This window comes from Loxodonta africana, chromosome 1 (assembly GCF_030014295.1).
Source record: "Loxodonta africana isolate mLoxAfr1 chromosome 1, mLoxAfr1.hap2, whole genome shotgun sequence".
NCBI classification, from domain to species: Eukaryota; Metazoa; Chordata; class Mammalia; order Proboscidea; family Elephantidae; genus Loxodonta; species Loxodonta africana.
In genome coordinates, this window is record NC_087342.1 from 174785287 (window position 1) to 174799680 (window position 14394).

At 36.4% G+C, this 14394-nt stretch overlaps 1 protein-coding gene across 17 annotated transcripts in view; it reads right to left on the bottom strand.

Moving 5' to 3' along the window:
• CDK19 (cyclin dependent kinase 19) overlaps positions 1-14394 on the bottom strand; it is a 192368-nt gene that overhangs the window by 86494 nt on the left and 91480 nt on the right. For 11 of the 17 annotated variants that reach the window (XM_064289742.1, XM_023542799.2, XM_023542804.2 and 8 more), the window contains one exon: positions 9859-9978. The exons of 4 other annotated variants lie outside the window; for them this stretch is intronic. In XM_064289742.1, coding sequence (XP_064145812.1) covers positions 9859-9978 — 120 coding nt within the window. Of the gene's footprint in view, positions 1-9858; positions 9979-11554; positions 11737-14394 lie in introns of all 17 variants that reach the window. 2 more of the 17 variants (XM_064289789.1, XM_064289788.1) reach the window with 1 other exon arrangement.

A 14394-nucleotide genomic window follows, 5' to 3' on the forward strand; every position in this document is an offset into this window, starting at 1 on the left:
CACTGTAACTTTCAATAATTTTGTTTTTAGCAGAGCACATATGCAAAAAAGACAACATTAACTCTAAAGTTAGCTTTTTAAAGTGATTTTGTTTGAAATTTAATGCCTATATCAAAGCTGCCTGAAAAAAAATGTCAAATCTCCCTAAACTCTCCTCTTCGAATTGTTCTTTCCCAACATAAGTTTTGGTCAGATTCTTCAGTACATTTCAAACAAACCCCTGCTATAGCGAAAGCTCCTTTTAAATAAGACATAAGAAACTAAACTTGACTACAAAACTATCTTGTATAGAAAATATACCCTAAACAAAGTCAAAAGAACAACAACAAACTTGGAAAACATCATCAAATTGTAAGACAGCAAAGAGCTAATTTGCTTAATTCATTAAAAAAAAAAAGTTGCCATCAAGTTGATTCTGACCCACAGGGACCTGGCAGGACAGAGTAGAACTACCCCACAGGGTTTCCTAGGCTGTAATCTTTATGGAAGCAGGCTGCTACATCTTTCTCTCCTAGAGCAGCTAGTGGGTTCCAATCTCTGAACTTTCGGTTAGCAGCTAAGCGCTGAACCACTGCACCACCAGGGCTCCTTCACTTAATTTATAGAGTTTATAAAATCAGTAAGAAAAAAGAAAAACACTTCAATAAAAAAATGGGAAGAGAATATGACTAGGCATTTCAAAAAAATAAATATAAAGTAGTCCACACTTAAGAAATTGAAACTATGGAGATATATTTCTTATTTGCCAGACTGGGAAAAATTTTAAAGCATAATCATATCCAGTGTTGGAGAGAATATGGAAAAGGAACTCATACACTGCCCCTCTGTTTCTGAGAACATTTTTGAAAGGCCATTTGGCATTACTTGTAAAAATGTTAAATGCACATACCCTTTCACCCAGAAATTCCACTGTGGAATTTACTCACAAAAGAACATCACAAAGTAGAGAACAAAGATGTTCACTACAGCACTACTTGCAACAGCAAACAAACAAAAACTGGAAGAGTCTAAATGATTTCAATAGGGAATTGGTTGAATAAAGTCCATCCTTACAGTGAAATATTATAAATAGCCATTAAAAAGAGGGCAGTAAGAACAAGATCTGTATTGTTGATAAAAAGATCCCTAAGATGCATTAAGTGATAAAGACAAGGAATAGAACAGAACATGTACTATATCTTTGGTATTTTTATAATACACATATTTGCTGGTATATGTATTTTAAAACTTCTGGAAGGCCATAAGAAGCTATTTATAATAGTTGCTTTTGTGTAGAAGGACCAGGTGTTGAGGAAGGTGGAGGTTTAAATTTTTTCATTTATATCTTTCTGCATTGTTTGAATTCTTATCATGCATTCATTATTTTTGTATTTCTGAAATGTCAACAGGAGTTACCAGGAGGAACAATTGACGAGTGTTGGTTTACTACCTTATGCTCTTGTCCTTTTTTTTTTTTTTTTTAATTATTTTTTATAAAAATCTACTGTCAGGTTTTTTTAAGATTTTATTTTTTAGAGCAGTTTTAGGCTTACAGAAAATTCGTGTAGAAAGTATAGAGTTCCCTTCTCCACCCTGCACCCAGTTTCTTCTATTTATTAACATCTTGCACTCCTGTGGTACATCTGTTACAACTGATGACCCAACAGTGATACATTACTATTAGCTAAAGTCCACAGTTAACATTCCGGTTCACTCTGTGTTAGACAGTTCTATGTGTTCTGACAAATGCATAATGCCATGTGTCTTCCACTACAGTGTCATACTGATAGTTTCACCGCCCTAAGAATGTCCTGTGCACCACCTATTCATACCTTCCCTCTTCCCCTGGCAACCACTGTTCTTTTCACTGTCTCTATAGTTTTGCTTTTTCCAGAATAAGGTATTGTTTTTAAAGCTGCATTTTACAGCCCACTAGTGAATTATGAAATCAGCTTAGTGAGCTGGAATCAGCATATTCCCCCCCAAGTGAAATCGCCTACATGGACTAGAATGGAAAGAATTTAAAACACCAGTGTATATAAGGCTATTGTTTAAAGGTATTTGTTTCATGTAATTTTTATTTCAGTTAGATTGAAAGTAAAAGAAAGCCAGAAAAGGAATGGGGAAAGAGATTAAGAGTGAGAGAGAGAAGCACAAATGGGAGTAAGTGGATCAGAGACAAATAAGTTTAAAAACCACTGTTCTAGGATATTAGGAGCCCTAGTGGCATAAACGGTTAAGCGCCCAACTGCTAACCGAAAGGCTGGCAGTTCTAACTCACCCAGTGGCTCTGCAGAATAAAGACCTGGTGATCTGCTTCTGTAAAGATTATAGCAAAAAAAACAAAAACCCATGGGGCAGTTCTCCTGTCACAGGCAGTCGTTTTAAGTCAAAATCGACTGAATAACAGCACCTAACAACAACATTCTAGGACATTATGTTCATAGTATTTTTAATACTTTTATGATTTCTACTTCAAAAACCAAGAATCATTTTATATAAAATCAAGTTCTTTATATACCAATTCTCAGGACCAACTGGAAAAAATACTATTAATTAAAATGGTAATGGAGAAAAATATAATTTCTGAAAATGCACAGAGAAAGTTCTAAAAAGATACATTAAGACAGCTAGCTATACAACATACACTAAGACTTGACTGAATTCTAAAAAATGAACCTACACATATATTTGGAATAGCCCCACATTATAAATTATACACATTGAATCTGGAATCAACAAGACTAAAGAAATTTAGTTAAGATTACTTGTCTATAAAGAGGTTAGCAAAATAGCATATTTTTTAAAAAACTGGGCTGAGAAATTTCAGAACGCTGACAGAAGACCACAGAGTTCAAGTACAACAGGTAATCATCAGGACGTGTATTTTAGGGTTTTTGTGCTGTATTTTTTTATGTCAAAGGGTGTGTTTGTACTGGTTACACAACCAATCTATTGCCCGATCACCTGTTTGATTAGGACAGATAACTATAAAATAAATACCCAGGGTTAGGAACACAGTTCAGTCACTAAGTTAAGTAAAATTAAAGGACTACAGGGAATTAAATCAAGACTGTTTCATTAACGACAACCAAGCCATGTACATTACGCAATAACAGCATCCATAGAAAGCGTGTTTTTTATGTATCTTTACTATTTACATCATTTCTTTCTCTCTTTTATCCACCGCCCCAACCTCTGCCTGCTTTTTTACTTTGTTCCTTTCCATTCATTAAGGGTTTTACTCTTAAATGATTTCTCGCTCTTTCAAATCCTTATGGCAATTATCTATGCCACACATTTGGAATTTCGCAAATGATCTCTTGAATTATTGATCTTTTTTATATATATCCAATTGTTTTCATATGTTGTTCTTGTGTGCCATCTAGTCAACTCTGACTCATTGTGACTGTATAGGACAGGATAGACCTGCCCCATAGGTTTCCAAGGAGCAGCTGGTGGATTCGAACTGCCAAACTTTTGGTTAGCAGCCTGAGCTCATAACCACTTCACCACCAGGGCTCCATTGTTTTCATATACACCTATTTGGTTATAAGCTATCTGGTAAACTGTATGGCTCATTGCACACTATAAGTGTAGTCATTACCAACAAATCCTTTTCATTATACCTTTAAATTTTTATATAACCCAGAAGTCAAAAGCTCATCAGCATATGGATTCCATAAGAAAATAGATTCAGGTAATCTACATTCGGAGCCTGAGAAAAGAGACCAAGATGAATTCCAGAAGCAACAGGGACCAACAAGTCTAAGAGAGAGAAAGGCAGAGGACAGTACCTGACATGGGCACTGGCAATAAGGACAGAAAGAGGCAGGGGATACAAAGAGGGCAGGACAGATTCAATATTGATTTAGTAATTGAAGGCTTAGAACAAATGATCCAAGATGGTACAAAGAACTGAACAGACAGTGGCACAATTTAGAGACAAGGAAAAGTACTGCAGGTTTGAGGTGGAGAGAAATGTTGATTTTAGTATCAGACATGATAAGTTTGAGATGTTCATGGAAAAAAGAGATGGTGGTCTTAGATGTATAGATCTGTAACTCAGGAGAAAGCACTCAGCTGTAGGTGAAGAACTGGGGAGTCATCAGCATAGAGATGAAATTGCCCAAGAATAATGTTTCACATGAGAAGATGAGAAGGGCAATTAGTACAGAGCTCTCTGGGTAAATAAAAAACATTTAAGAGCCTAAAAACAGACATTTAAGAGCAAAAAGATTACACAAAGACTCAATGTATGCTTGAGAATTAGAAGCCTCCTTCTCCCAGGAGAAGATATTATACGAAAACCAAGAAAAGGATTTCCTTTCTCTTACAAGGGACAACAGATAATGATTTCAAGTGTTACGGGAAGAAATTGTCAACCCCGACTGCAGGTATATAGTAAGCTTAGAAAGAACATTTCTCTATACCAAACTGTAAGTTACATAAGGACAGATACCATATCTGTCTTGTTCATTGTTGTCTACTGCAACCAAGAATAAGGCCCAGCCATGTGATGGGCAATCAACAAATACTTTGGGAAAGTGGAAACAAGCTAGAATGCAACAAAAGCCAGGCTGTCCTTGATGAATTAATGGTGAAGGGAAACCACCTGGCTATGAATGGTGAAGGGTTTCGAACAGGTTCAGTCCAGTTTGAACCCCTGCTGATAATGTGCATGTCTAACAAGTTCCCAGGTGATGCTAATGCTGGTTGCTTTTTAGGAACCAATTCTGAGCCAAAACCAAACCAAATCCATTGCCATCTAGTCAATTCCAACTGATAGAGACCCTACAGGACAGAGTAGAACTGCCCCATAGGGTTTCCAAGGAGCGGCTGGTGGATTCGAACTGCCAACCTTCTGGTTAGCAGCCATAGCTTTTAACCACTGTGCCACCAGGGTACCATTAGTAGATCAGTGGTTCTCAAAATTTATTATACATAAGAATCACCTGGGGATCTTATTAAAGTGTGGATTCTTATTTAGTATATCTGAGGTGGAAATGCAAATTCTTAGCAAGGGTACGAACCTGAACAAACTGTTTTGAAGCTCTGGAATGGAGGAGCACTAAGAGCTCAGAAAGAAAAAAGTTTTTTTTTCTCAGAGAGGTGGTTTTGTATTATTTTGCTTTGCTAAGATAGGAGAGAGCATTTTTTAAAATATGGAGACAGAGAAATCCATGGGGAGGGAGAAATTAGAAAGACAAAAATATAAAGGAGTAACTAATCAAAACACGGGTAGAAAGAATTGAATTCCAGAACTCAGGCAAACTGGTTAGTTTTTGGAGGAGACTATCTCTTCCCAAAATGAATAAGAGGAAGTCAACTGGCACAGAAAAAAGAGTCCTAAGTGGAAGGGAGCCCTGCGCAGTGGTTAAGAACTAGGCTGCCAACCAAAAGGCTGGCACTTCAAATCCACCAGCCACTCCTTGGAAACTCCATGGGGCAGTTCTCCTCTGTCCTATACGATTGCTATGAGTCCAAATAGATTTGGAAGCAAGGGGTTTGGTTTTTTGGTCACAGGAGGAAGGGGGTCTCCTCCCTTTTCTCTGAACATAGAAACAGGCCTGGGGTACAATTCTAAAATAAGTTAAGCTTATTGCTAGAATTCTCTCTCACCTCCTAATGCCCTTTCTTCGGATGCCCAAAGTCATCATGCTAACTACCCTGCAGGATTCCTACCAGGCCTAACCAGACCCCTCACACACACCCCAAAAGATGCCCTGCTTCAAAATCAGTGATTTGCTCTCCCCTAAGAAGATTTCAGCTGTGAAAGAGAAAAGTAAACATCGGCTCAGATTTCACACATGACACTCTTCCCAGAATTATTTGCTAGTTTTAGCCCAATTGAATATCTAACTGGTTGAAGATCTGAAATTTAAAAAAAAGAAGAAGAGGGAAATTAAATTAAGCAACACAGTATTATGATACAAAACAGGATGGTTTCCTTATAAGTAAGCAAGTATTCAAATATACCAGGGATCACAAACACGGCCAGGACCGGGCAAAGTCTCGTTCTATCATCCCTTAAGTCACCATGAATTAGAGCCATCTCAATGGTAATTAACAATAGCAAAAGCCAAAATCAGCTACTAAATCATTGTACCTTTTCTCAATTGCTTCTCTTTACTTCTAAACTCACAAATTCTTTAAAGATGTCTCTATAGAAGTAGTAGTAAGACCTCGTGAGAGTGAGAAGTTGCTATGGGTGGGATGGTGACGAGGGGGCATAACTAAGGGAATGGGGAAGAAAGAAGCAGGAAATGAAGGATTCTTCAGTAAGGGTATTCTTTTACCCTAAGAGTATTTCTCAAAGTATCAATATTGAAACTTTGACCTGATTCTCCAGTTTTCTCATTGGCTGACTTTGTCCCTACATCCTACCCTCCAGCCACACCAAACCACTTTTAGACTGCCTGGTACACCATGCTACCTCATATCATGGTTGCTTCTCAGCTGTAAATGTCTTTACCCCAAGCTGCAAATACCCACTCACCTTCAAGATTCATCTCAAGCACCCTGTTCTTTGTTCATGAAGCCTTTTCCTGATGGCCCCTTTGACCTCTCCCTGCCCACCACCCACCTTCTCTTAAAGTATAATTGGCCACTCCTTCACTGGTAGGCCACCGAAACTCACTTCTACCATACCACTTGTAACATCTGATTGTTTTAATTGTCTGTCTTCCCCACCAGACTGACCCCTGAGGGCTGGAATCTTTTCTTCATTCTTCTTATTCCACAGAGCCTGGAACAGAACTTGACACACAATGTGGGCTCCAAGCAAAGTGAAATATAAAACATTGCTGCCAAAAATTTTGGAAATACAAAATTCAAAACACACAAAAGCTATACCCTTCATGTAGAGATTGATAAAATGTTTTGTATTTTTGTGCGTATTTCACTATAATTAAAAAAAAAATGCAAAAGAAAAGCAATATCCTAACTAAATGTCCATAGCTTTCCCAACAATTCACACCAAAACCAAACCCGCTGCCAACATAGCGACCCTACAGAACAGAGTAGGGCTGCCCCATGGGGTTTCCAAGGAGCAGCTGGTGGATTTGAACTGCTGACTTTTTGCTTAGCAACCAGATTCTTAACCACTGTACCACACCACCATTAGAGTTACTAAATTTGTGTAACCCTAGAAATAAGCTACTATAAAACAGAGCCACTTCTAAACAGAAATAAATGCTTTCTTTTTCCCCAGGTTATGAAGGATGCAAGCTAAAACATAACTCAGTGTATACTACATTGTCTTCTCAGATGCAAAGGTGATTAAAACCATAATTCTATATGCAGTGATGTGTTTCAATTATACTACTATATTTCCATTGGCTTTAATTTTACAGATTTCCTATAACCACGATAACGGTTCTGCAGTTCTAAACAGAGTGATAAAATCTATATTAGATATAAATCTTTTATCTACTTGCCAGGAGCCTTTTTTTTTTTTTTTTTTGCTTGACTGTTATATTAATGACGATTAGGCACATAGATAGTTTTAAATATTTGTCAATTATAAGAATAATATAAGCTCATATGCAAACCCAGAATCAGAAAACACTGAAAAGCATGAAGAAGAAAATATAGATCACCTGTAAAAGCACAAACCAAAGACAACTTGGTAACATTTTGATAGATGTCTTCCAGACTTTCTCCTATGCACAGACATATGACAATCACTATGACCACACAAAACTTGCTGTTTATTATGCCCTTGTCATATGATAATGAGACACCAGGTGAAGCAATACAGACACATTATTTCATGTGATCTTCAAAACAACCCAAGGAGATAGGTACTATTTCTCTTTCTCTTTTACACTGAAAAAACTGAGACTAAGAGGTTAAGTACTTTGCACAGTTACACAGTCACAGCTAATGTATAACAGAACAGCAATTAAAATCTTTTTTTAAAAAGAAATCCTATCTGTGTGTGTGTATGTGTGTATTTTTTCAAATATTTATACACAAAAAAATGGGAACACGTTAACCACATGGTTTCCTAACCAGCCTTTTCTCACTTAACATATTAGAAACAACTTTTCTGTCAATACATGTCTCTCTCTACATTAGCATTTTTTAATAACTGCATAATATTCCATCATCTGGTATGAAACAGTCTGCTTTAAATAATACATTTATGTTACGCCAATGTTATGCACACTTTTTAATATTATAAACGATGTTGTAATGACTAGTTTTGAACAGTTGTCTTGTTAACTCCCTTAAGATAAAAATACCCCAAAGAGGAATTCCCTTTTTAAGGCTTTTGGCACTTAACTCAGTTCTTGGTTGCATTAAGTACATTTCAACTGCTCAAAAGCCAGATGTGACTATTGGCTACCATACCTGGGAGCACAGATATATAAGATTTCTCTCACTCCAGAGAGTTCTACCAGCCAGTGCTGGTCTAGATTGCTCTAGATCATGCAGATCACTGTTGAATTCTTGAATGAGGCAGACCCCCTTTTCAGCCTGAAGCTAGTTGGGATGGGAAGTCCCCTCTATCCACCCACCCCCACAAGCCACCCTTCAGGGTGACTTTTGCTCTGGTTCTGGAGCTGTGGCATACAGAATGTGCAGTGGAGAGTCACTTCCCTCTTCCCGTAGCTCCACCCAGGACAGGAGATACAGATTTTACCTGCTAACATCTCTGTTCCTATTCTTGTCTCCAGCCCTAGCTCCCAGCCTGAACATGTTACTTGGTTTATATGGACGGACAAGCTCTCGGACCAACCTCCTTAACAAGTTTCTCTTGAATGTGCTGACTGGCAACTGGAAGGCAGATGCGTTCCCTTGCTCTGCTCTTACTTTCATTGTTTCCTGTGGAAACCCTTCCAACATGATGATACTGTGGGTGAGGCCCTTCTTTAATTTTCTGATAATAATAATGACATATATTTTTTTGGATTCTATCACTTGGCCTGCTTTAACAGGAACATGGTGAGAGGGTGTAGGTGAATCACCATCTTGGACTCAGAAGTTAGTTTAAGCTTTTAAAGTTTATAGACATTAAAACAGTTTTAAATAACAACTTCATATCAACTGTCTCTTTTTACCCTTCCATTCAAAATCTGCTTAAGAAATAAGTACTTGGAAAATGCTGCATAAAGTGTCAGAATGTAATAAGCAAGAAACACTACACTGCTACAAATTTACTGTATAAAGAGCAAGTTAATTTTATGTAGGGTCTTTATACGTGGAAATGCAGTTTCTTTGAGGTAGAAGGAAAGAGACATTTTTCAGTTTTCTATGCAAGAAAATAAATATCAGCCCACAAGTAATCACAGAATGCAAGAGCAAAGTCCTAAAAAACAGGGAATTCTATTCACAATCCAAAGCTAGAAAGAAAGTCTACTTTAAGAATCTGAAGTAGTCTTGACATTTTTACCGTGAAATATATATATATAAATATATGGATAGTATCAAAGAGAAAATTCTTCTTATACATAAGTCATCTGTCAGTGATATACATCTGAATATCATGTGTTACTGTTTTCACAAATGGATAAATAGGATTTTGACCTTAAGAATCTATCATCAGGAAAAAATACTACAGTATTAATTCTAATTTCATGTTTAAATTAATCCTTTAATTCAGTCAGCAAAATATATACAGACTGAATACTATGACATACAATTAGTACATCATATATAATGATGCAAAGACTAGACCCCATTTGAGATGGATGCTTGTAACTAGAAAAAGCAAAAACAATAGGGTAACAGTAATTTCTAACTAACAAAGAAAACTAGTCTTAAAGCCAATTCAACCAAAAACAGTTTTTTTTATACAGGCCTTCACTTCATGTTTTGTCTAAGTGCCAAGACTGTCTTGTGAGAGATCTGTTCTGCTCTTCAGCAACTCACCTGGGAGCATTTTTGTCTCATCTGGGAGAAGCTCTGAATCCACTGTGTTCTATCACTGCCAGACCTGGCTGGCTTGTCTATAGGCTCAGGCGCCAATCGTGTACAAGCAACTCTGAACAGCTGTGGGACATCAGTCAAAAAACAGATGGGCTCTAAATGAAAATATATAAACACCCCTAAAACACACAAAAGAAATCGAATCTACAATGCTACAGACTTCATTTTCCCATTAAAGTGCTGGACCTCCAACCACTACCACCACCACCACCACCCGCCCCCCCCGCGATAAAAACAAGGACAAGTCACAACTTCTATAGAAGCACAATAATTTTATAATATTATAAGACAGCTTACAAATCATTGAGTATTAGAGATATTCATTTTAAACTGTAAAGTTCTCAAAAGGAAGAAACGCAACATAAAAAACCAAAGGCATCTCGTAGAGAAAATAAACTCAAGGCAAACTCCTACACTAATGAAAACAAGAGAAATGATAGGTTTCTTATGAATATATTGTGATATTGTGATAAAAATACTAATGTCTGCATATTTATATGTGTTAATAATGGAAAAGCACTGAATGCCAGCCATATTCTTTAGAAACAGATTAACAAAGTGATGAATTGTACTTATTTATTAATTATGCCTTCTACATTCACGGCTAATTACTTCCTAAGGAAGGGCTTGTCTTGACAAAAATCCTTAGTAAATGAAAATGTGGTTTCGATTTTACAAGGGTGTTTGACTTTTTTTTGACTTACATTTTATACCAGACTCAACAAATAGGCTTTTATATCCTACAGTTTTAACGGAGGTAGAAAAACTTATTCATCAATTAAAACTGGGAGTGTCCCAGTGCTTTATTTGCCCCTTGAAAATATTTTTGAATGAATTAAATAAGAATATAAAGGTTATCCTTGGAAAGAACAAGGAAATCACCAAAAGACAATAGTCAGAAACTTATATGTGAAAGGAAAAAAAAACCTGCCTTGATGGAGAATTTATAAGCTACCTAAATATATATATATAATTTGCATATTAATAAATAGATCATATGAACCTCAAGTATATTTGGTAATAGCTGGTAAGAGTAGCTACCTTTTTTTTTTTTTTTTTAAAGGTGTACAAATTTACAATGCTCTAGGTCCATGTCTCCTTGTTACAGATTGAATTGTATTCCCCAAAAATGTGTGTCAACCTGGCTAGGCCACATTTCCCAGTGTTGTATGGTTGTCTACCATTTGGCCATCTGATGTGATCTTCCTATGTGTTGTATATCCTACCTCTATGATGTTAATGAGGCAGGACACAATCTACAAGGTTACGTTGTATCTTGAGTCAATCTTTTTTGAAATATAAAAGAGAGAATGGAGCAGAGAGACAGGGGAAACTCATACCACCAAGAAAGTGGTGCTGAGCCAGAAGAAGAGTGCCTCCATTGGACCCAGGGTCCTTGTACAGAGAAGCTCCTAGACCAAGGGAAGACTGATGTCAAGGACCTTCCTCCAAAGCCGATAGAGAGAGAAAGCCTTTCCCTGGAGCTGGCCCCTGAATTCGGACTTCTAGCCTACCAGACTGTGAGAGAATAAGCTTCTGTTTGTAAAAGCCATCCACTTGTGGTATTTCTGTTATAGTAGCACTAGATGTCTCAGACGTTCCCCAACTGATGTTATTTAAAAAAAAAAAAACACAAAACCTGTTGCCTTCCAGTTGATTCTGACTCATAGCAACCCTATAGGTCAGAGTAGAACTGCCCCATAGGGTTTCCAGTGAGCAGCTGGTGGATTCAAACTGCCATCCTTCTGGTTAGCAGCCGAGTTCTTAGCCACTGCGCCATCACGGCTCCAACCGATGTTATACAGGATATTAATAGCTATGCTGCAAAAAAAAAAAAAAAAAGACAAAAAGTCCTGGGCTCAAGTAAGTTTGGGAAATGCTGAGTTAAGCAGATTTCTTGACTTGGAGCCTTTAACATGCTAAGTAAGGTATACTGTGCGTATCCAAAAGGAGAACACTAAGGACTCACTAAGTTAGCAACTGCAGATAGCTATCTCTAAGACTAGGAAAACAAAGAGAAGCAGCTAGAATTAGTTGGGCAGAATAGTATAAGCAGAATGGTGTAGTAGTAAAAAATGTAATCAGAGATAAATATAGTCAACATTTGGCGTATTTCTTTCCAGTCTTTTTTCCATCTGCATATGCACACATTTAAAAACAAAATTAAGACGATTCAGTGTGTACTTTAACAAAGTCTTCATTAGATATTCTTTGCCACAGTTTTTAAAGTAGATAGATCAATGATGAATACTTTTTATACACAGATGAAGTATGAGTTTTATAGCATTTTTTATAAAGAGTTTATTAATTCTATGGTATAATGTCATGCTAAATACTGTGATAAAAATGATATGTATGTTGGTATACTTATGATTTTCTTATACTTGAGTATGAATTAAAAATAATGTTCTCAGTTAAATGTTAGATGTGGAATTATGGAATTATTTTACAACTGGAAACTAATTACCTTATTTTTTTTTCATATTCTACGGGCTCCAAGCTCAAAAGAGAAATTACAATATTGTTCATGTAACTCCTCTTAATGAGCTCACAGATTTAAAACACAATTCACATTGTTACACTTCCTTCAATAGAGAAAATGGATGCTTTCTTAGTGAATGTAATATGCTTTTGTTCATGAAGAATGTCCCTGAGTAGTGCCAAATTATTTTAGGATGCTAAAATAAAAATATTTATAAGCTAAAAATACTTATAAATTACTCTTATAAAAGAAAGATGTTCTATTGTTTTTGATCTATTACTTAATCATGGAAGCATGCTATGAAAGTAAACTGCATGACATTTCAGAATTAAAAGACTTTGATGATCATTTAAATACAGTTTTTGCCCAAGAACTGAAATCACAAAATAAAAGATAGAAACCACTGTTGTAAAGACATTATGAGTCTTTCAAGACTCATTTTAAGACTCATTTTCCATCAGACTTATAATTAAGTACTTAAACAAAGCCTCACACCATGCCATGCATATAGGAGTGTTCAGAAAACACTGGCCGAGTTTAAGAGACCAAGTTATTTTTGACTGTTAATCCACTAGCATAACGTTGCCCTTTTCACTTATTGATTTAACTACTATTAGACATATTAAGTATTGTGAGGCGACCTTACTATCCCAGAGGCATTATAAGATGTATGTAACTTGGAGAAGGATGAGGAACCGTTAAAGGAAAACAGAAATGTATCCTACCAAAATATTGATAAAGCCAATCTATAGACTTGAAGAGCAAAAGATGGTTGACTAATAGATTTAAAAACGAATATTAGGATATTAGAATGAAAAAGCTGAAAAACCCAATTAAAAAATGCACAAGAGGACTTGAATAGACATTTCTTCAGAGAAGATACACAAATGGCCAAAAAGCCATGTGAAATGACACTTAACATCCTTAGTCATTAGGAAAATGAAAGTCAAAGTCACAATGACACGCCACTTCGCATCCACTAGAATGGCTATAATAATACAAGCCCCAACTGTAAAGAAACTAAAAATGCACAAAGTTGGGGGGGGGGCAGTAATTATAAACAAGGTAGAGCTAAAGTAACAAAGAGAAATGACACATAGGAAGAGGAGATCTGTTCTAATCTGGAGGATGCTAGATCAACTTGAAAATTTAAGTCAAGCATATATGTAAAAAAAATACGTAATTACTAAATTAGAAAAAGTATAGGTTATTTCCAAACTAGAAATTGAAGGGCAAAAAAAGGAAATAAGGAAAACTCGATCAATACGATGTAAGTCAGAAAGGAAAAAGAGCAAAGCATAAGACATAGAGAACACCAAAATAAGAGCAGAAATAAATCCAAAAAAATGAATAAACACATTAATGTAAAGAGATTAAACTCTCTCAACTTAAAAAGAAGATGCTTAGATTAGAAAGGATATTAAAAAGAAAATTAAAATAAATTCATCTAAAATCTATTTCAATTAGAAAGCTGCTACTGTTTCTCTTGAATAAGGAGGCAGAATAGTAAGTAGCATGGTTTATAACATGGCAATGGATTTAACAATCCAATACATTAGCACAAGTATTCTGAAAGTCCTGATTCACACACAACATGGCAGCAAATGGAATTAGAATTCCCCAATGCTTTGAGACCTGTTCTTTGGTGAATCAATGAACTTCTCTGCAATAGAAAATAACCTCACATTCCACTCGCATTTCTCAAGAGAATCTCTTGACAAGGCAGTGATTCAAGACCCTGACTGGGATAAAGTGTGACTTTCAACACATTAGACTTTCAGGATCTCTGGCAGAGCCTTTGTTGCCAGTGTAAAAGCAACGATTCACAATGACCTGTGGAGCTTCCTCCTTCACCGAAGCAGCAAAACCAGATGTGTTACCAGGTACTCAATCAATTTTGCTGGCAAGCCACTTTTCACTGTTTTATATCTCAACAGCCTTCCCAGTTTTCAAATGGGTTCACAAAGCAAGAATTCTTTGATGGCATCAGCATGCTC